General features: G+C 46.6%; 1 protein-coding gene, 1 long non-coding RNA gene and 1 pseudogene across 3 annotated transcripts in view; 2 read left to right on the top strand and 1 right to left on the bottom strand.

The window, feature by feature from the left end:
• LOC144179816 (uncharacterized) overlaps positions 1 to 22,072 on the top strand; it is a 105,708-nt pseudogene that overhangs the window by 4,964 nt on the left and 78,672 nt on the right. The window lies entirely within an intron of this gene.
• On the top strand, positions 297 to 10,367 carry LOC144178953 (uncharacterized). Its single transcript, XM_077707103.1, has 2 exons — positions 297 to 407; positions 5,662 to 10,367. The coding sequence occupies exon 2, from the start codon at positions 9,146 to 9,148 to the stop codon at positions 9,884 to 9,886; it is 741 nt and encodes a 246-aa protein (XP_077563229.1). The 5' UTR covers positions 297 to 407; positions 5,662 to 9,145; the 3' UTR covers positions 9,887 to 10,367.
• Positions 9,231 to 22,001, bottom strand: LOC144178969 (uncharacterized). The gene is made up of 3 exons (XR_013324118.1): positions 21,813 to 22,001; positions 12,811 to 12,973; positions 9,231 to 9,346 (listed from the first exon to the last, which is right to left on the bottom strand). It is a non-coding gene; the product is annotated as an uncharacterized LOC144178969 (long non-coding RNA).

The raw sequence follows: 22,072 nt of genomic DNA, 5'->3' as shown, positions 1-22,072 counted from the left end.
GGTTGAACCCTTCGTTCAGGGCTCCAGTGGCTTTTGCTCCCGTCTTGGCCTGGCTGGCTAAGTCCTCTGGGATCTGTAAGTCAGGGCTGGTGGGGACGGCCTCCCATGATTCTTATGAAGTCGGTAGGACCCACCACCACAGGTAGGTCCTTTTGATGTGTGGGCTGCCCACACCACTTCTCAGAGGTGTGGGCAGGCCCACGTGGCGTGGAAGAGGGTAGCAGTCTCTCCTGTTCTCTTGCAGTTCAAAGGTTCACAGGTGGGAAGTAACCTTTGACGGTCCCATGCGGTTGCAGAATGTCAACGCATCAACTGTAAGAAGTCGAAGTCCAGGTGGCCGATGGACCGCGAATTTGAAGCTCCCATCCATCTGACCAAGTCAAAAACACACACGACACAACACCACGGTGATGAGCAAACACCTGCTTTTCTCTCCCGCTTGATCCAAGTTTCTTCCTTGCTTTCTCGCTCTATCTCCGCTGTCGTCTTATCACTGTCTCTCAAAACCATGTTGTCGCTCTGCTCCTTTCTTTTCCACCTTTTTGCTATCACTGCCTTGTACTATCATTCATTTCGCTTGGCCTTGGCAGTTTCACACCCGTGCCTTTTTCCTTCTCAATCTGATCCAGCACATCAACGTTATTTAGCGCACGTTAGGTACAGAGCTGGCGGGCTATATGCCTCAAACACTGTCTGGAGGGGCGCCTCTGAAATCCCCCTAGCAGCCTGTGTCTGAAGCAGCTGCGGGACGCTCCGGCCCGCTCCACACTGCCGCCACTGCTTTTGGGTCACGTTCACAACTGAGGTTTACCGTTTGCATGCGTTTGAAATATTAATGTGGAGCAGTCCCTCTGTTTGTAACTGTGATGTATTTACGAGATTGTAAACGTGTATTACGCGATCCTAATGTGGTACATTCAGTCTGTGTTGGCGCCAGGTGTTCGTCACAGACCAATGTCGCGAAGCTGGCATATGCATAGAGCTGATTGTCATTTTCCTGCCCTGAAATTTACTGTCTCCGTAAGCAGCGTTTCTTCAGATGGTCATGCTATGGCTATACACAATGGCGTAAATCGGTTTTGTGCGCTTGCATAGTCTTGCAGAGCACTCATATCTGACAGCACATAAGCCAGTAATGGTTGCCAATATCCTATCTGGGATATTGATTACCACCCTGGACAAGGAATGTGGCATATATTTTGAGGTGATACTACGAAAGAAGTACAGCGGATAATGCAAAATTATACCCCGCGATCAGCACCTGACAAAGAATTTTATGCTGGGTCATCTTGTCCTTAGGTGAGATCTCACAAACAATCATCTGTTGCATATATCCTCTACGAGCCGCGTCGTGACGAGCTTATAAAGCAAGCCACGTCTGCACCAAACGCTTCTTCAAACCATAACCATATGACACAGGGATCCTGCAGAAACCAGCACAAACTAAGATCAGGAGGCCTTATCAGATATCACTCTTTCAGCGACACCTTTTGTCGTTTGTCAACTGCCTACCCTGTACTTCAAAAAATGTGTCCGCCAAATGATCAGCTGTTCGTTTAAGTAAAAAAACAAAAAGGAAAGTGAACGCATAGTGTGTGTGTGTGTACACGTGTGTGTGTGTGTGTGATTGCTAGAACGTTCATTCCTGGATTTCGTTCTGCATTTGGACACAACTATAATTAAACGTCCACTTCTTTCGCATCTCGTTGGGTCTTGTGAGTACTACCTGGCTTAAGTTTAGAAGCATTTCCGAAGCGGCACTTTATTTTTTTCCTACTTTTGTAAGAGATATTTTGTTTCTGCCGGACTTGCACACCATATATTAAATGAAGGAAAGTTTGACATCCACCCAAATGGCTGCATTTGGGTGGATGTCAAACTTTCCTTCATAGAAACTTACTCCAGACCTTGGGGATTTTTCCTAAATCTGGTCGATTAACCATATATTATACCGTGGTTTCATTAACTTTCCTTTTTTATTACTTTTAAGGCATGACATATTTAACAACGCAGAACCTTGCACTATGCTCAACATTTTTGCCTGGCTTGTATTCTCTTAAAAGGCTCAGGTGGGTGTCAGGCATTGGGATAACAACATCCTTGAGACAGATTTTTCTACGACGTATATATTTGAAATGAAGCAGCAGCATTCGTTGTCCGCGCTGCAAGACAACACCGGCCTCTCACTGTGCCATATCAGGTCTTAACGAGGCGACAGTAGAATTCACTTGTGCCTGACATATTCGGGGTTGACAGTGGTGACACGCTGCTGCCATGCCGGACACCCGTAAGAGCGCTCAGGAAGCGTGCAGACCCGCGTCCCTGGATAGCTTTTGTTGGAGTCCCAGCGCTCGATCAAGCCACAATTGTTTTTTTAAGTGCCCTAAACGTACTATTTGCTTACAGACATGACCATAACAAGTTGTTTTTTTAAGTGCCCTAAACGTACTATTTGCTTACAGACATGACCATAACAAGTTGTTTAGGGTTCAGAAAGGCAAAAAAAAAAGCGAAAGAGAACAAACACATCGCATGTGCCCCTATCAGTCAGCTAGCACTCATCCCGTAGACGCCGCGGAAAAGCGGTGCAGGCAGCGCAGCCATCGCAAAGCTCGAGGCGTATAAGTAGCGCCAGATGGCACAGGGGTCGTGTAGCACGCGGTGCATGTCTGGCCGGCTAGCACAGATGCTGTCAAGGTGAGGTGGCACAAAATAGGCGTTTTATATTTGGAATATTTAGATTTCAGTTAGAAGTTCACAAATTTTCTGAGAATGCGCTACATCTAGTAATTTAAATACTTTCTTAGCCCACATGTCATGTGAAAAAGACTACTAGGCTGGCATTTACCTGTAATCCGATCATACGCACTCTCTCCATACGACGCTTATGCGCGATCCTATGAAAATCGTATTATCGGGGTTCCACTGTATTATTCGTAGCATCAGGGCTTCAGTTGCCTTTGCATCAGGATGTGGGATTGGATATGTAGCTCACAGTTTTCTGGCGTTTTGAAGGAGGAGTAGGAGGAACAACTTTATTTAGTCAACAATCATTGAGTTGTTTGATGAATGATGGGCTTCTTCTTGACTCCGTGAGGTGGCCAGAATATGTCGCTTCATGGCGGCTTCCAAAACACAGTCCACGGCCTGAATTTCGGTCTCAGGCTCGTAGCTCGTTGTCGCGGAAGCTACCGCGAGTCACAGCCCAGAGCCCTAGACAGAGTGACCCCTGTTTCTTTATTCGATGTGATCGAACCCCTACACTGATGATGATCGTAGCGCGTGCTCACGCCCGCTTCGTCCTCTTCCTCCTTTTCTACATCTTCCCGCAGGCCCACGATGATTCAAATACAAAACAGGTCGCCATCTCCATCTGCGGTGTTCAATGTCTTGCTTACTTGGCCTGGCGATGGAGTCAACACCGCGAGAACCTTCCAGTTACACACCACCATATGAGATTCCTTCCAGCCACTCGATGACTGACGTTTCAACCTCGCTGACACAAGTGCCCGTGCGCGTTTTTGATTGGTTCTGTGTTGCCTTGAGAAACCGCTTACCGTATTTTCCGGTCTATAAGTCGCACCTTTGTATAAGTCGCACCCCCCTCAAAATGACAGTTTTTCCGGAAAAAAACGTATATAAGTCGCACCGGTGTAGAAGACGCACTTGTTAATTAGGTAAACTCACAGTGAATCAGATCGTTAGAAAGAGCGGCGAAAGTACATGGTTGCGGCAGCCGCCGCCTATCAACGCATCGCACGCTGAGGAGGGCTAGACACGTGCATCTCCCATCCGAAGTCTTGACAGAAAGTTCTCAAAAATGGTTTATTGATACACAAAGATGGCATGTACTTACAAACGGCGTTAGGCAAAACCATCGAAGTCTTCTTCCTCAGACTCGCTAACAAACAATTCAGCAACTTCAAGTGGGAGTTCCGCCAGCACATCGCTATCACCCTCCGACTCACTGATATCTTCTTCGCCAACATCGTCACCACTCGCGGAACGGATCATTCCGGCCTTTATGAACCCGGCTACAACTGCTTTTGTAGAAATGGAGTTCCAAGAGTCGGAGACCCATTTGGCCACCTCTCCAAACGTCGCGCGTCTCTTGCGTGCTGTCGTAAATCAGCGCAATAAAGGTGTCATGGCGGACGGAAGTGACGCGACCGGAAGCGGCCTGAAAATCGAAACTTATCAGCAAGCTGTCATTTTAGAAATTAGCAGCACGTTTACCTCCTTCAGAGTAACTCTCTGTGATAATTTATAAGCTGCATTTTATTTTTGCTACCCAGTTTGATATTACTTTGAATTTATTCTGAACTGTAGTTACTGCGCATGGCAGAAAGTGGCGCGCGGTTGTCGCAAGCCATTATCATTGTTTTAGACTGGAATAAACTGCTAATTATTTGATTTAATGTCCTGAAGCAACATATGGGCTATGAGAAACACAACGGTAGCGGTGGGCTTCGGATTCATTTTGACCATACACCTGTGTCTCCTAACGGGCGCTGCCCACGCGCGGCCGCCGCGAACCGGAATTCTTCCATACATAAGTCGCACCGGTGGATAAGACGCACCAACGAAAATTTCAGAAAAAAACCGCGACCTATACACCGGAAAATACGGTATGTGCTGGATGGTCTGCTTGTCGTTTCCTTCATTGCTGGTCTTGCTGTTCTCCATCTGCGCTCTTTTGCATTTTGCTGAGCGTCCATGGGGCATACCTTTTACCTTCGTCTTCCCCTTGGATGGGCTTTCATGACTGAAAGCTCTCGAGCATGCCTTTACGGTCCCCTCCAATACTGCGTCATCGTCGGATCCTTATCCATATTCTTTCGGGGCCGTTTCGGCGGATCGATTTTTCTGGCATCCACGTGTTGTGTTTTCAGGGGTGCTATCGGTGCATTCCCGTCTCCACGATGCCACCTTCCACTTGACTGTCTTCTGGGTAGCTGCAGGCTCGGACGTCGGCTGGCTAGCACTACATATTACCTCCACCTCTTCATTGGCAATGATTTCTTCAACCGTTTGCTTGCCGCTTGCCTTCTTACGAGTGCTCGAACGGGCCTTAGGGGTTTCGGTTTCAAGTGATAAACTAGAACTGCAGTTTTGCCACCGCCAGACTAGATGCCGTAAAGTCCAAATGGCTCCGTGTGCCACCCGACAGACACATGGCACTAGTTAACCTGCACGGCGGAGATTCGACCATCCCCTGGACCGTCCAACCTAGAAGTGTTTCCACCGCTGTCAGCTCTTCATTGATTCTGTCCACCCTGCCCGTGGCCACCTTCCAGTAGGCGTCTGGACCAACCAGTGCGCTGATTTTATTTGCCTTCCATGTACTCGGCTAGAAGGCGTCGGCTATGTTATACCGCTTTTCTATAAGTGTTTCCACGATCGCGGTGTGGAGTTCCGGACTCGTAAGGGAGCAAATCTTTGGAACTTCTAAAGCTTCTAACATGACCGGCTTTCCACGAGCTTGTCCACGCAGTGTCACCTGTAAATAAAACAGAACAATTTCGCATCAAACTGCTTGTTGGAGGTGTGAATTGTCGAGCCGTTGTGAAGGCGCCCCTGGCCCGCACGGTGGCTTGTAGAATAAGCTTTGTGACTTCGCAAAACTGAAGCGGCTTGGTATGTTGTGCTCCATATTTGCAGGCATCAGTCCCCCCAGTGAACCCCTGACCCGCTTGATCCGCTGGGGCTAAAAGATCGTGCTGAAAAGGCTTCTGACACGGCCATGATCTGCGAGTCCATTATGTGTGACCGAGCAGTCAAATCGTAACCTCCCTGTGGTCTCCTCCAGTCCTACGAAGCGCCTCAGCCTAGCTGTACCATCTGCTGAGAAAGAACGTGCCAGCTGTTCAACCCAGAGAGAAGGCCGTGTTTGGAACTTTGTTGTTTGGTTATGAGTGACGATTCTAGCAACATTTGGTGACACCGATAAATGCTGCACGTGTCATTCCTGCCAACTTCATCAGTGCTTGAGCTGCTTGTTGCTCGTTTGTTACAAAGTGCTCTCTTCCCATTGTTGGTCGCCCTTGTTCAGTGCCCTTCAGTTGCCGTCTGACGCTGCTGTGGTTGTCATCTCGCAGATGTCTGACGTGCCCGGCTGTTGCTTGGTGGACTTGCTTAATGATGTACCTAGGTGGTGTATGAAGATTGCCATGTGTCAATAGTTTTTACTTGATTTGATAGTTTAGCGTCAGGCTTGTAGGAATTTAACCCGTACTTGTCACTGCATAGCTATTTATAATCTGGCTGCTAGTCTAGCTAGTGTCTAATAGCCTAAAGGGCCACTTTTGTCAGTTGTGAAGATTGTCTAGTTTGAATTGGTAAGCTAGGTTTTAAGCTTTCATGGATTTATGCGCATGTCTTAATAGACAAAGCGCGTCAAAAGTGCCGCTTTCCTCGTATCATCCTGCCTGCTATAATATTGATGTCATCTTGATGGCACAGGGTGCAGCCCTCAGGGCTCAATTGAACAGATTGCTACCATGTTTAACGCTCATTGAACAAATGCGAAATTGCAAGGACACCTTATGATGCATTGAATGCAAACGCATTAATGTGCCATTGATGAGCATGTCCTTCCTTATCATTTCCCCCTTGTGCCTTTCTCCTTTCCCATGTTTGCACTCTTCACGCACAATCAGTTGGGAGGGTACCGTATGAATGCAGGTTTTAGTACACGCTGCATGATGACGCCGTTGTTGAACACCCAAAGCAGACATTTAGCAGCAAAGCACAGTGTTACTCGCTTCATTGCTAGTTCTCTAATTAGTACGCCCCAACTATGACAGTAGGCCTCGGTACATGTCTCAAACATGTGTTTCCAAGTTGAAGGCCATAGCACATTTAGTTGGTGCCATCTTGAGTTAGCTGGAGCTACTGAGCCACCCTAGTGTTGGGGATGCTGCACGTCTTACATTTCAGACTTCTTGGGTTTGATTCTCACCAACTCCATATTTCCTCAATTTTATTTTCGATTCGATTGCTTTACTTGTTTACGGGAAGTTTTCTGGGGAACATGTCGCCAATTTGAGCAATCTTTCACCTTAATTTGCATTCTCCGAGATGCCGGCCTTTCGGTTGTGCATGTGAGAACCATCCATCAGTCATGTTGTGTGCTATCTCTTCAGTCCAGCGACACCAGGTCTTTGACCAATCGAGTTTGCTTGCTGTTGCATTAAACAATCCAGACTAACAAACAAGGCAAAAGCTGTAGCTCTGAAGACTAGCATAGCATGGAAAGACATTCCAAACTAGTGTGACATCATTGGGTTATTTTATAAGCTCGCCGTGGTCATTGTGTGAAAATTTCTGTTCTGCCACCTGATAAAAATAAATTGAGACTATTAAACCTGCTAATAATCAATTAATCAAGTGGAGGACAGTTCATAATGCAGCAACAAATAGGACATGAACTAATTTGATTCAATGTCTTTTCAAGTTCATTCGGCTGGCAACAGCTTTGTGTGTGCCGATTCCTTGCGTGACTGCCATGGATGGAACTTAATCTGGTTCGTTTGTGAAAAATGACTGGAGCATGATTTATTCTGCTTATTCTGGTGGGTTCCATAACAGTGGCGAAAATGTTGGCAGTGTATCTGCATGGTTCACTGCAAATGTTATCAAATGACTATCGTCGTCTGCCACTACACCCTTCACACCCGTCACGCAATTCCCTCCCCTCTCACTCCTCGTGCGATTAGTTGAATGGAGGTTTGTTCAGTGCAGTTCAATTTTCCCGTGTTCAAACTGCTCGTGCCCATCGGTTGGGACAGTGCAAATTCCGTTCTTTATCTTCTGTCTCTTGCTCTGCCTAGGACAGTGTGAGCTTTGTTTTTTTGTGCTTGCTTTTACCTTGCCTGCACTGGAGTCTTTCCGCATTATTTTTAATGGGCTGTTTTTCCCCCATGATATCGTAAAAAATAACCCAAGCTGTATTCTTGACTGAAAGAACACAGCAGCTACTAATTACGTATTTGCATTTTCCATCAATTGTGCCTGAGGTAGCCTTTGCGATAAATAATGGGGACATGTCTGAATTATTCCAGTAGATTTAGTTTGGAATGGTTCTGCCGACATGTTCTGTTTTGCAATTGGTTCAACTCTTGGCCAGAAGCCAACAGGCAGGCAGACCACAATTTTTGCATTTAAGTAGTCCAAGAAAGACTTCGCAGTTTGGTTCATTCGAAAGGTTGCCGTTTTAAAATTACACTGACAGCACGTTTAACGCAAACTTCACTCAAGTAAGCTGTATAATGATGAAAACAAAATAGGCATGCAACATCCTAGCTATTTTCCGCACTGTGCTTATGATGTATTATGGGCAGTATGCCGGAACTGGCTGAAGCTGACAAAATGCAACACAAATTAATGGGATTATAAGCTTCCAGAACGAGCTTGTTACTCTTATGCTTAGTGGACATTTTTTCTATAGTGGTAAGAATGGAAGGGTAAACAATGTGCATTACAAACAAACATGTCAGCATAAAAGCACCAGTTTTTATGGCGTGCAGTATGCCTGTGGATGCTGCACTCCCATCAGGCACGTTGGGCTTCTCTCACAATGCTGGCCAACTGGCATAACTCGGTTTGTCAAGCATACCCAATTTTTCACGATTGTCAACTAAGAAAAGTAACAAAAGCCTGGTACAAAGCTGGTCAGAAACAAAGTGCGCACAGCAGTCCTTCAGAGGTATTCACGTCATCTGTGAAGGCAGAGGGTAAAGGAGGCAAGGAATGATGGTTCGTCATTTGCAGCAGCTCTAGTCAATATTAATAGTTTTTGTTTTAGACACCTTTCCTTCGAATGTCATCACTGGTGTTACAAAATGCACGAGCTAGTGGGAGACCCAAAGTTTTAGCTTAAAATGTTTAATTTTTCAGTAATAAAGCATCGTTTGCTGCTGGGGATACTATAAACCACCAGATCTTTCGAATAACATGAACTTGCATTTTGGCTTCATGGCCCCTTTAAAACCTTGCTGCTGGTGCATAGTCAGTGTTTTTCGGTGGCAGGGCTATCAGTTCATTCCCCCTCCTCCCTGTTGCAGGCCCTTCCCCTAATGGCCACAGCAGGCAGCACGACGCCCCACCGGATCGTCAACTGTTCCACTGCCAGCTGTGCACCTACATGACACCCAACTCGAGTCACCTCAAGAAACACATACACACGCACACGGGCGAGCGTCCCCACCAGTGCAACCACTGCGGGAAAGCCTTTGGGGAGAAGAGCAACCTGCTCAGCCACCGGCGCATCCACACGGGCGAGCGTCCCCACCAGTGCAGCCACTGCGGCAAGGACTTCGTGCAGAGGGTCCACCTGGTCAACCACCTGCGCATCCACACCGGTGAGCGCCCCCACCAGTGCAGCCATTGTGGGAAGGCCTTCACGGAGAAGGGCAACCTGATCCAGCACCTGCGCATCCACACGGGAGAATGCCCCCACCAGTGCAGCCACTGCGGCAAGGCCTTCACGGAAAGGAGCAAGCTGGTCGAGCACCTGCGCACCCACACGGGAGAACGCCCCCACCAGTGCAGTCACTGCGGCAAGGCCTTCGTGCAGAAGACCCACCTGGTCCAGCACCTGCGCAGCCACATGGGAGAACGCCCCCACCAGTGCAACCACTGCAGCAAGGCCTTCGTGCAGAGGGTCCACCTGGTCAACCACCTGCGCACCCACACGGGAGAACGCCCCCACAAGTGCAGTCACTGCGGCAAGGCCTTCACAGAGAGGAACGTCCTGGTCACGCACCTTCGCATCCACACGGGCGAGAGGCCCTACGAGTGCCACCTGTGCCCCAGCACTTTTGCCTCCAATAGCAACCTGCTCCGCCATGTGCGCAGCCACAAAGCCGCGCATTCCCTCCGCTGACTCCTATGATCCACAGCCTTGGCACGCTGTGAGAGAATGCTTGGTGCGGCAAGAGGGGAAGGGCTCACCTGTGTGAGTGTGCGCGCAAACACAACATTCTTACAGAGGAGGTTTGTGCAGCATGAAAGAGGGGGTCAGAGAGGGGGACCCATGCTGCAAGCGAAAAGACCATGCTGCAAGCGAAAATTTTGCCGTCGCAATGTGGCCTCACCAGCTCGGTGACGATTGCTCCACATAGTGCGGGAGTAAGTGTAACTGTGGCCGGGAACTGTGCATCTGTTTCAGGCACCCACAGTAGATGGCCCATTTGAACACGCACTGCAGCTTTGTGGACTGACGCAAGCAAAAAGGGGCACTTTTGTAGGAAAGAACAAGTATTAGGCGTCACCATCGATATGCGTGCAAATGCACTAGCTGTGTGTGTCTCATGTAATTTGCCACTGCGATGGTTCTTCTGTCAGTAAAAAACAGTTCACATTCAGTTCTTGTCTCGTGTGTTCCTTGTAGAGGTAACTAATAGGTGCACCTATGAACAATCAGAGAGTAAGGAAACACAAGACAAACTTACGTCGGTTACCCATTCAACTTTGTTTCCACCATTTGGCAAATGCATGGAATAAGGTAGCAAAACCATAACAAAAAAGGGAAAGGAGGGAAGTGTCATTATTGTTTGAAACGTGCTGATACCTGAAAATGGCATTATATAAGGGGATAGTCATGTTACCCTATTTATTGATATAGTGTGGTTCATTTCTTTGATATATCTGCTAAATGGGAAAAATAATCTGCAGTGTGCAGTTGACATTAGTATACATACGTCTGTGTGTTTCTTCACTCCCTGAATGTCTTTATTTGAACATTACGACTCTTTGCACAATGAAATAGCGAACAACCTCTGTGCCCCCCCCATCTTACTCTTCAGAAATGAAATACCGGGGGATGCCTTCTGAAATGGGGATGGGAAGGAGCAACTGTTTACGACAACGATGTGGATGTTTCTAGGGGGCAGCTAGCGGAATTTCCTGCCAGAAAAATTTAAGTGGTTCTTGGTAGATTTCTCACAAAAGCAGTGCTATCGCTGCTGCAAACTCTTGTCTTCCGCTATGTAAAAGATCACAAAATCTTTAATTTCCTCTTCTCGGTGACATCTGCATCAGAAACACGACTACAGTGCACTAGAGAACTACGATGACCTTTTCCAAAGGTCATCTGAGGTGCTACGTTGCATGGGTTTGATATGTATAGCTCGCAAAGGGGGTGCTCTTGATAGAATAAATTTGTGGGTCGATACAGCTCCACCTGGTGTTTATACGATTTGCTGGTTTTTTTTTTCTTACTACAGATGAGGTCACACACTGTCTGTCCTAGTTAATGGAAGTGCGAGCTGTTACGTTTGGAGCCCGTCAATCCTTTATGTCTGACATGCATGGATGTGCACACAACACCGGAAAAAGGGCACAATAAAGTTTCCCGTGGAACGAGCTGTTTTGAAATGGTAGCGGACACCTGCATTCTCTTTGGAGTTTCCCATGTGGCCTATCGTTTTGTTCCGGCGTCGGCTGTATACAATCAGTTTGCCAAAACAATTGTGTGTTGCTAAAAGTTGTGGCTTAGGCAAGCCAAACATGCCTGCATGCTATTGCTTGAACATGTGTGAAAGAAAGCATGTGCCTTACTTGACTAATTCACCTGAAAATTGTATTTCCGTGTTTCTTTGAACATATATTGGCCGCAAATAAGCTCCTCCTCATTGTTAGAGGCCACACAATAGGCAAGAAATGCCAACTAAACATGCCAGGTTGTGCGTGGCGACAATTTCATGTGGATGCGCTTTGGTCGTGACGATGGGTCGACTTTCTTTGGTCATGATTGCAGGCCGACTTCTTTAGCACTGGGTGGTATCTTTGAAAAGGCATGCAACCAGTAGCCAAATGAATACAGTATTGTTTTTCAGATTGTGAACTTTTGGGTCATCAGTTGAAACGCAATGGTGCTCAGTACCTACATAAATATTTCTTTTGCTTGTTTTTATTTTTCTGGTATTGCTGTAGTAGCATTTGGTGCGTATATTAGAAAGCAGCTTTGAGTGGTAGTTGGCAGAGACATTATAACTTGACCCAACCACCTGCTTTACAGTTGTGATAAGCTTGCCGAAACCTATTTGCGCTTAAACGTAATGCATATTCATTTTACAACAGTAACAATGGTGCAATAAACAATGAAAGTTACGAAAATACAAGCAAACATACGAGTACTGATGGCACTGCTGTTGGTGCTGGGCGCACTATGCTTGTTTTAGCCGCACAGCAGTTTACAGCTTCAGAGTTGTATAGCAGAACACTTGCCAATTGGCGTTAGCGACGTTGTCTTACGTGACCCTGTTTGTCTTGGATACCAGTGTTTCACGAAACTATTACTTTCTACAGTAACAAAAACAAGCCAGGTGCAGATACGGTCATAAACAAAGCAACAGCGGACAACGGCCTGTGGATTAGTATGGTAGCGCCATCTGGGAGGACTGACAGTAAGCAAGGCTGCTGAGCGTAATGACACAGTAGAAGTTTGAATACACGCACTTGTGACTTCATTGCTGGTGTCACAAAAACACGATATGGCAGGAGAATCAAAATTTTAACCTAAGCTGATTTATTTCTTAGTGAATACGGCATCGTTTGCTGCCAGACAAGCGCTGGGGGCACTATAAAATTTGAAATCTTTCAGATAAAACAAACTTGTATGTTGTCTTAATGGCCCTTTTAAAGGAGTTTTAACATAAAATTTCAAAGCTGAGATAACTATGTTTTATATAGTTATCCTTTTTTGTATGGAGATATCTCCCAGCGAGTTTCAACAGTAACCATTCAGTATAACATATTTTAAATAAATTAAAGCTTTGCGCACACGAGAAAGCTCAGAACGGATACCTTTCCGCAATCAGCGTCAGCATGATGCCGCCTGCTCCTCCTGGTCCCAAACTGCCGATGTGAGGGCCCCTGTGGCGTGGCGAACGCCCTGGCTATGGTTGGCACGCGCTGCTCCGGTGTGTGTATCACATCATGGCCTTGGGGCTGACTTCATCCTGCCTGGCTGCAAGAGATAGTGGAAAACACTGGATGCGCGCACATCCAGACCGGCAGTGGTGCAGCAAGAACGGTGACATCACAAGCGCCCTCTGTCATGGCGTTCATTGGCGTTCGATTTCTAAACACCAAAACTGGCACAAATAAGCAAGGCTGTGAATAATTATTTACACTGCAGTCGACCATCTAATGTGCGATGCTATGATTAGTGGGCTGGTAGGCACAGCAAAAAAAAAAAAAAAAAAAAGGCGGCAAGAAATTTTGCATTAAAAATGGGGTGAAATCTGGTAAACGCAATAAAAGAAGGCGGAGCGGCGGCGTTGTTGTGCCTTTAGGTATGGCACATACCCAATCAGGGGATCGGCCATTGAACAGAGGATGGTTGAAATGAATGGAATTCTTATCTAATCACGAGACGCTTAGGAAAGATAATTTAGACCAGTTGGAAAAAGTTTTGAAAAACAAAATTCGGGAAAATCAAAGCGAGGGTGATCATTTGCAATCATAAAGAGAATCGTTTTGAATTTTCAATGTAGCGCAGGGGGGCAGAGAGAGCATGCATCCCGGCGGCAGAACCCCGTTTCGGATGCCCCGAACGATAGTAGCGGGCACTGTTAGGGATATCCCCAAACTGTAAAGCGGCACCTCCAGGGACTGACGTCTCAGTCGGGAAAAACGTCGGCATGTCAAAGGTAGTGTTCAACAGACTCGTCTTCGTTGCAATAGCTGCACAGAGCTGTTGGCGCCAGACGAGAACTGTGCAAGTACCTATCTAACTTGGGTACTCGACAACGTAAGGCTGTAATAACCACCTAATAGAAGAGGAAATAGATTTTCTTGACAAGTCGTGTGTGTAAAGTGCGTACGTGATATGGTTGTGTGACTCGTGTATGATTTCATCAATTTTTTTATCTCTTCTTGGTTGCTTAAATAACACATGTTCTTCCAATAAAATTTCAGTTGCTAGACAGCGCCTGTGTCGTCCATTCTCTTATTTGTGTGTTGTTTCCGTTCATGCTGACCACCATGAACCACCTTTAAGTTGCGTGAAGAGCACCATTCAGGTTTCCATGAGAATTTAAGATGATTAAAATCTCTTAATGATAATAAAACGGATTCTTGCTGTTCTTGGAGTTTCAGCATGCTACGGTACCTAGCTGCTGTTATTAAAGGTGTCGGCTCTACGACGTCTACTACAGGCCCAGAAAGTGCTATCCTTGCTAGAGAGTGGGCAGTCTCGTTGAATGTGATCCCCGCATGACCAGGGACCCAAAGAAGGTTAATTTCAGTGAAGTGAGGTGGCAGGAGTGACCGAAATGTCCGCAGAAGGGGAGTGTCTTTAGGGGAAGAAAGGGCTAAGCATACAAAAAAAGAATCGGAAATTATCATTGGAGATGTAGTTGATACATCCAGCTTTCGTAGCGCCATGACAATTGCCAGGAATTCCGCGGAGAATATGTGGATAAAATCACCCAGACGAACCGAAAAGGTCCAGTTAAGGGAAAGGGAAAATATTCCTATACCGGATTTTTCTTCTCGTTGAGAGGCATCTGTATATTATTATAGCACCTGGCTGCATGGAGGCTAAATAATCTTCAAGAAGATGATTGAGCAGCTGGGCTGGTAAAAGTTTAGCGTTTTGGGGGAAAATGTTCTGGAAATGGATAGAAAGAGGTGAACTCCTGTCAGTACCTATGTGGAATAACCTGATTTATTGCTACACCAAATGGAGAAAGGAAGCTCTGTACCAAAGTGCTTTGTGGACATAAAAACCTGGGCCATTGGTGCACCATAAACGCACCTGGTTCTGCAATAAAGATAAACTGTTCCCTGTTCACCTCAGAGCTATAAGCTCTCAGAAAAGTTTCAACAATCAGTATCCGGAACCTATTATGCAGAGAGGGAACGCGCACTTCCAAATAAACTACTGCACTTGCTGCATTCTTAGGCAACCCTAAGCAGCAGCGAAGAGCCTGGCGCTCCAGAATAACCAGATGATAAAGCTTATACGCGGCGCACCCAGCGAATAACACGCACCCAAACTCTAAAATGGGGCGAACGTACATTTTGTATATCATAAGAAGGGTCTCTCTGTGCATGCCCTTCTTTCTATGGCTGAGACTGCTCAACATCCCAACAGCACGTGCACCTTTGGCCTCAATCAGGGCTATATGTGGGGTCCAGTCAAGTTCACTGGTGTAAATATTCCCGAGGTACTTTAAAGAAGGAACCTGAGGAATTATGCACTGTCGGTAACTGAGAGTAATGTTAACAGGGCCTGAGATCGGAACAACTAATAAGAAACATTTGTTGACATTCATAAAGAGACAAATACTGTCCAACCAGGAGGCAATAATGTTCAGATATGACAGCAATAATTCGTAAAGAGATTGAATGTCAGGTGCTGATGCAAAAAACGCAATATCGTCGGCATATACATATGTAGAGACACCAGACACCACCGGAATAGCGCTTACAAGGATTGTTAAAAGAACAGAGGAAAGGACCGCCCGTTGCGGTACGCCCCTAGACTCTTGCCGCTGTGAGGAAGTAACATGAAATTTTACACAACTGAACTGCCTGTCTCTGACAAATTCACAAATCCAAGCCATGATGTACCTTGGGAAGTTTAAGACTTGTAATCTGGACAACAACACAGGGAATTCGACGCTATCAAAAGCTTTTGCTACATCTAGGGTAACTAGGGCCGAAAACTGGTTAGTGGGACAGGCTAATTTAATCCGGCGTTCAAGGTCCATATGCGCACTCCAAAGCGAACACCCAGGGCGGAAATCAATTTGGCTTGGGCTAAAGATACTAGAACTGGACACCAATTGCATTATGCGCTGCTGCAAAATCCGCTCGATTAATTTAAGCACGTTAGATGTCAACGCAATAAGCCTGACGTTTTCAACCAAGAGGCCCTGCCCTGCATTCTTAAGTACAGGAAGTATTTTGACGAGACGCTCGACATCGGGGATCCATGCATGTCTAATAGAATAATTGATCATGTTAAGTAAATGATTGGGAGCCTCGTCAAATAATAATTTCAGCATTTCAGTTGTAATGCCATCTGGGCCAGGAGCTGCAGCAGTCAATTTAGTCATGACGTCAGCGAGGTCTGAGAGCGTTACCTCTATGAAGTCGTCTACCACGTCTGGCGGACTAAATGACATCGCTAAGGAAGATGAAAAACGAGCTTGAAGCCCATCAGCTATCGACTCTAGGGACTGAGAGTTCACCTGAAGATAGCACCACAGTCTGTATTATGTGGAGAGGGTACTGCTTTCCGCGACCGAAGAAAGTGAAAAAGCGCACGCTTATTGTTAGGCTTGGAGAGACACAAAGATCGATCTGTGTCATAAGTCTGTTTAGCATTAGAAACAGCTTGTTTGAATACCGCTGAAAAATATTTGTAGTTGCACCAGTTAAGCGGGTTATGTTCTGGCAAAGTTTCTTCCAGGCCGCCTTTCTACGTCTAAAGCTGCGCGAACATTCTTCCTTCCCCCAGGAACTAGGCAATACTGACTTCTTCGACATCACTTCAAATAATGACGACTGAGCTGAAGTGGAAAGGGCGGAACAAAGGCCTGTCGCACATTCAGCTTCATTTTGTGTGACCAGAGAGGACAGGGACTCCGTCAGAGAGGTTTGAAACCTTTTATAGTTAAGAAAAGATCGGCTCTGGTGGTTAATTAAACGGATGGAACACCCAATGTGAAAAACTATTGGGATGTGGTCACTACTCGACCCGCCATCAACGGTCGACCAAGAAGGAACTGAAACACCTCGAGAAGATATAGTTAAATCCAAAACAGATTGCGTTTGTTCCATATGGGAGGTTGGAGAATCCGAATTTATGCATGTTAAGTTGTTATCTGTAATCCAATCCAACAAGTGATTACCTCAAGAATTCATTCCAGAAGCCCCAAGTAACGTGGTGGGAATTAAAGTCTCCTGCAAAGATAATGGGAGGTACAGCCGAAGCAATAGCCAAATCAAGTGGTTCGGAATGAACGACGCCACTAGGAAAGTACACGTTGGCCAATGAGAAGGGGAAGCAACCAGGTAGCTTTAATTTCAGCACTAAAATTTCACAGTCTGGGCGTTGAAGTTAATAGGACACCTTCGCGTTGTGGGCAAACTTTGTTGATATCAAACTTAACAGACCGCCACTGCAGGTTAGCCTGTCAAGTCAAAAGGTGCGGTAATTATAAAGACCAAATTTTTGGTTGCTACTAAGCGAGGTTTCCTGTAGCAAAGTTACGTCTGGGGAAAATTGGGAGCACAAAGTAAATCCGCAAAGCCTGCCAAAACAGAGCGACAATTCCACTGAATAACTTTTAGAACCCCTATGATTCAGAGAGACCGGCTGCAGCAACTGCAGCCTCTAATATCTGATCCTTGGGCTTTGAAACAGATTTACCTTTCTTGAATTTTGCTATTGGCTGCACTTCCAGGGTTTCGGTACTAAATGATCCGGAACGTTTACTATACTGATAAACAGACTCCATAGGCCAAGCCTGAAGCTCCATGTCAGAGTCTGAAGAGGGCGAAAGGGGGGGGGGCAAATACTCTGTGTCGGTCGTAGGACCACGAACAGACGAAGTACCAGCCTCAGCATAAGTAGGATGTTCCGATCAACGGACAGAAGTAGCGAGACTAGACGAGACTTTAACAGAATCCGAGGCAGGATTAGCTGCTGAGAGCTGCGGACCTTCAGGAACGGTGGAAACTTGCTGGATCACTTGGGGACAAGAGGTACACAAAAGTGGAGTGGGCTGCAAATATGGCGCCAGCTGTCACCACTGTGCAAGACACGCACTCGATTATAGGGACCGGGCAGCTGGACGGCTGGGGCCACCACTCGCCGCTCCCCTCGTCAGTGGAATGAGCCGGTGCATTGGACTACACAGCCTCCTGTTGTTTTTGTCGTGTTTGCTTCGGTGCTTTGAATGTTTTGGTGGTGCTGTAGGCGGACATGTGAGATGAAACGAAGTCTAGACAGATGTGTTGGGTTTTTAGATACAGTAACGGCTACGCAAACTTGTCGAATGCTTCTAAAGTTGGGTATCGGCTACAATGGCATGAGCGCTTTTTGCAGCGATCTACGCTTGACTCCACCCATTCTGAGTACAAATACAACTACTATTATTATTCATTTCTTCTTAAATGCACTAACAGCTACGCAAACTTATTTGATGCTTCTAAATTTGGGAACGGGCTACACTGACATGAGCACGTTTTGCAGGGTTCTGCGCATGGCTCTGCGCGATCTGAGTAGGAATAAAATTATTATGAATATTAGTATTCATTTCTACCACTTTAAATTATCTTCAATGGCTTCAATGACTACGGTTTCCACTCCAGCCTTAGCGCTGGGATACCTCGATACGTGTGCTTTGAAGAGAAAGGCACTTGCGTACGAGATGGATTACCGTGTACTCGTAGAAATGTTGCGGTAGTTTACACTTTCTTTCTGTAACCGTGAGCTTTGTGCCTTCAGGTTTGCTGAGCGACAGTTTGACAGCATGGGAGCCTGAATGCAGAAGTGGAACTCCCACGTTTGTGGTGGTCATTTTATCAAGAGCCAAAGTTATTCACCAACTCAACAGCCCAAGCTACAAACCATCCCTCCTCCCCTTCCCGTTTTACCACCTGCGTGAAATAAATGCTGGCACCGATAGTTAAAAATGTGGCAGTGTTAATGTCAGCCAGATTTTTTAATGCTTAAGTAATATTTACAGAGTACCTAAAAAATTGTGTAATGCCTTGTGAAGACGCCAAAAATGCGCGATTAGTTGCCTAAAATATGGGTGCATCACCCTGAGTCCTCCAGCACAGACACATTTCCGACACGCTGGAAAAAGTTTAGCTTTGGATAGGGGTGCACGTAAGTTCAAAATTAAACAGCAAAATCATCTAGCCCTCCGTCCAATGATTACCATGGTTGAACGCAAAGCTTTCGTCGCGCGAAATCGAATGGGAATTGGTCAACGACGCTGCGATCAAAAGACCAAACTGCAGGCTGGTCAAATTCGAAGATCAAGTAGTCAAAGTTTAAATCCAGAAGGCAACCAATGAAAGCCGCACAAGAAAGTTTTGCGAGACACCCTCATCGTCGTTAGACGGAGAAGTGCATGATTTTTCAAGGGTACGTGGCAGCTTGTAAAACGACCGCAGCATTCAGTTGTGAAACTGAGTGCCCCCTCGGCACCCTCCTGTCTATCGTCCTTCAGCCAGGCAGGAATTGGTTTTTGAAAAACCATTAACCAATACTAGCCAGCAACCATTACAATTCTTGTAAAGCAATGCTTCTCCACGTCAAGCAATAACTTTCTATCATGCGGTATTTATTCTGTAAACAATTCTCGATGACTGTAGTAAGAGCATTTCTGTGAAATTAACGTTTCAGCCGTAGTTAATGAAGTTACGGAAGCGTCGTACATCACAATTTTCATTTTGAGGTAAATCTTAGAAGGCACCCCCCAACTTTGTCTTTCGCTTGTGCACGACGTTGTTTCGTCATCAACTGTCAAAGGCCAGCGCCGCAGCATTCCTGAATCGGTTGCACACACCAGCTTTGTGGGAGCATTTAGCTGCAATATGCTCCTCGATACGCGAAACTGCATGCAGGCATGAAGAAATTGCATGAAGGAAAGGATTTTCACTTCCAGCTTGACTTCCAGCTTGGCGCATTGAGCACGTCTGCTATTTGTAAATACTGCGTATTGGCGTAAATCACACACATGGCGTGCCTCGTAAAGGTCATATCCAGGCTCAAGATTTACCGATCTGAAAAAAGCCCCTGTAGTTATCTACGCTTTGCAAACTGCACCACAGAAAAACGAAAGAAAGCCATGCACAATAACGCTGCGCTGACCGCCACCGGCATTCCACTGACGAATGGTTCGCCACGGGAGGCGCTGTTCGCTGAAGCGACGGTGGTGCCATACAACGGCCGCCCGGTCCCTATGGTGGAAGTTAACTGGGTGATTACCACGGAGCGAGATAAACAGGAGCACCGACTTCGCTCTCTCTAACGGGAGCTTAATGTCCATCACTCGCGGAGCACAATGTAGATGGTGCAGCGAATGGCCGGCCGGCTAAGCGGCCGGCGTTCCCCGTGCGCGTTGGCGGTACGCTTTCCATCGCTTTTGTCGTCTGCTTTGGCGACGGTAGATTTGGGCACGGAGTGCTTTGGGACTGCTTTGGCACCGCTTTGCGTTCATTGTGCTCCTCCTTTGCACGGCTTGATTAACTTGTTCGACAGCACCTTCTGGGTAACCCGTACCCAAAGGAACTGAGTGGTCGTACGGCAAAGGTACGTTAAGGATTGGTTTCCATGGCGGAAAAACAAAATGTAGAGACCACATATAGTCATATGGCTGCTATACAAACACTACCTTTCGCGCAGTGCTTGCCAAAAATGTGACTCCATTTTGTAAATTTGTGAATACCAATTTGGCTGTGTTTTAACAGGTTTCACAAAAGGCGAAAGGAGCAACTAGTTCTGATCAATAGCGATTATAAAAGTTCCCCCAGCTTTCTCGCAGTTCTCCAACTTACGTCCAGAACAGAGTGTGCCTAGAACACGGACCGGCACTCACACGCTCATCAGAAAACAACAGAAACGCAATAACATCAGCCGCGACTGCCCGCGGCGTAGCAATCTGCTCAAGATCAAGGCCCTGACAGTGCGGTCTTTTCACAAGACTTCATTTCGTGATATTTGAACGCATCCGGACCCTATATCTCTGTGGTGATGACTCGCCCAAAGAAAAGGTTTAACGAGCCGGTTGTTTCGATGGTCAGCCGCTTAAAAAAAAAAAAAAAAAAAACGCCGGGAACTTTGGTAGGCCCAAAATTGCAGCCATACAAACTGCAGAATTTTATTTGGAGTCTGCGGCGTTATCGACGAGATAACACGACCGCAGAGCAACAGTGAACATCGGGCGGTAAGTTGCGGCATGAGTTTCAATGAAGATTGCGTATGATATTCTTGGGCGCCTTATCAAGCTGACAGTGTTTTTGTATACTTAATACAACAGGGTAGCCGTCCTATTCAGTCATTGGCACAGAAATGTATCATTGCCGTTTGCCGATAGAGACTCCGGGCGAACCTTGTAAGCGTTGTTCGTGCGCAGAAGCAGCATAAATAATTAAGCACGTGCCCAGGGAGCGGACGAACAACAGAGGGCAATTTTTGCGCTGCATCTATTTGCCGTAAGCAGAATCACGCTAGACTGCGTGTTGTGGCATTCCATATTACTCTTGCTCATCTTTGGTGCTTCTGAAGTCGTCGTCGTTCAGTTGCGTCTTACATCTGCTGGGTTACTGCAATATTTTTAGCGGGTCTTTATAATGTCAGAATAAACGCTCCCTGATAGAGAATAAGCGATCACGATGTATGCGATGGTGTGCGATTATCTGCGCCATCTATTGCGGCTGCGCGCGGGTGTTTAAATTCCGCGCGTGCACGTACTTCTCCTGCATAGTAGGACAGGCATAAGACAGGCGTCGCTGCAAAAGAAAAGACTTCTCTGGGGAGAGCGAAGAAGGGAAGAGCCATGTACAGAGGCACAGCGACGAGAGGGCGAACGAAGGAGGAAGAGAGCAAAGAGAAAGCTGGGCGGCTGGCGGCGCTTGGACATCATCGGCCCGAGCAAATGATTTTTTTCTGGGCCGCAGTCGGCGCTCCTCTTTATATCTTGCTCCGTGGTGATTACTGAAGAGACACCCTCCTCAACAGCCGCTGCTACAACGGAAGCAAAAGCTGGGTCAGCGAGGGAAGGCTGTTGGAGCTTGGCAACGGCTTGTTCCACCGCTCCAACAATGGTACTCACTGCGGTTGCATCAGCGAGTGATGGAGAGTGTTTGGCCGTAACTCCAGCGTAACCATGTGTCCTTTCTTTGACAATGGTAACAGCATCCCCGCGCGAGCAGCGACGCTTACCCATGACCTCGACAACTTGGACTTCTTGAGCTCTCGCAGGGCAATTAGAACAGTCAACTGGGTGAGCCGCTCCACACAAACAACATTTGGCATCTTTGTTGTTGTTGTTGGTCCAAAAAAAAATGGCTCGTACCCACTCAGGGGGATTGG

Source organism: Haemaphysalis longicornis, unplaced genomic scaffold (genome assembly GCF_048455015.1).
Source record: "Haemaphysalis longicornis isolate Haplotype H1 unplaced genomic scaffold, Haemaphysalis longicornis Haplotype H1 scaffold_4, whole genome shotgun sequence".
Taxonomy (NCBI): Eukaryota; Metazoa; Arthropoda; class Arachnida; order Ixodida; family Ixodidae; genus Haemaphysalis; species Haemaphysalis longicornis.
This window is presented reverse-complemented; position numbering and strand designations above follow the sequence as displayed.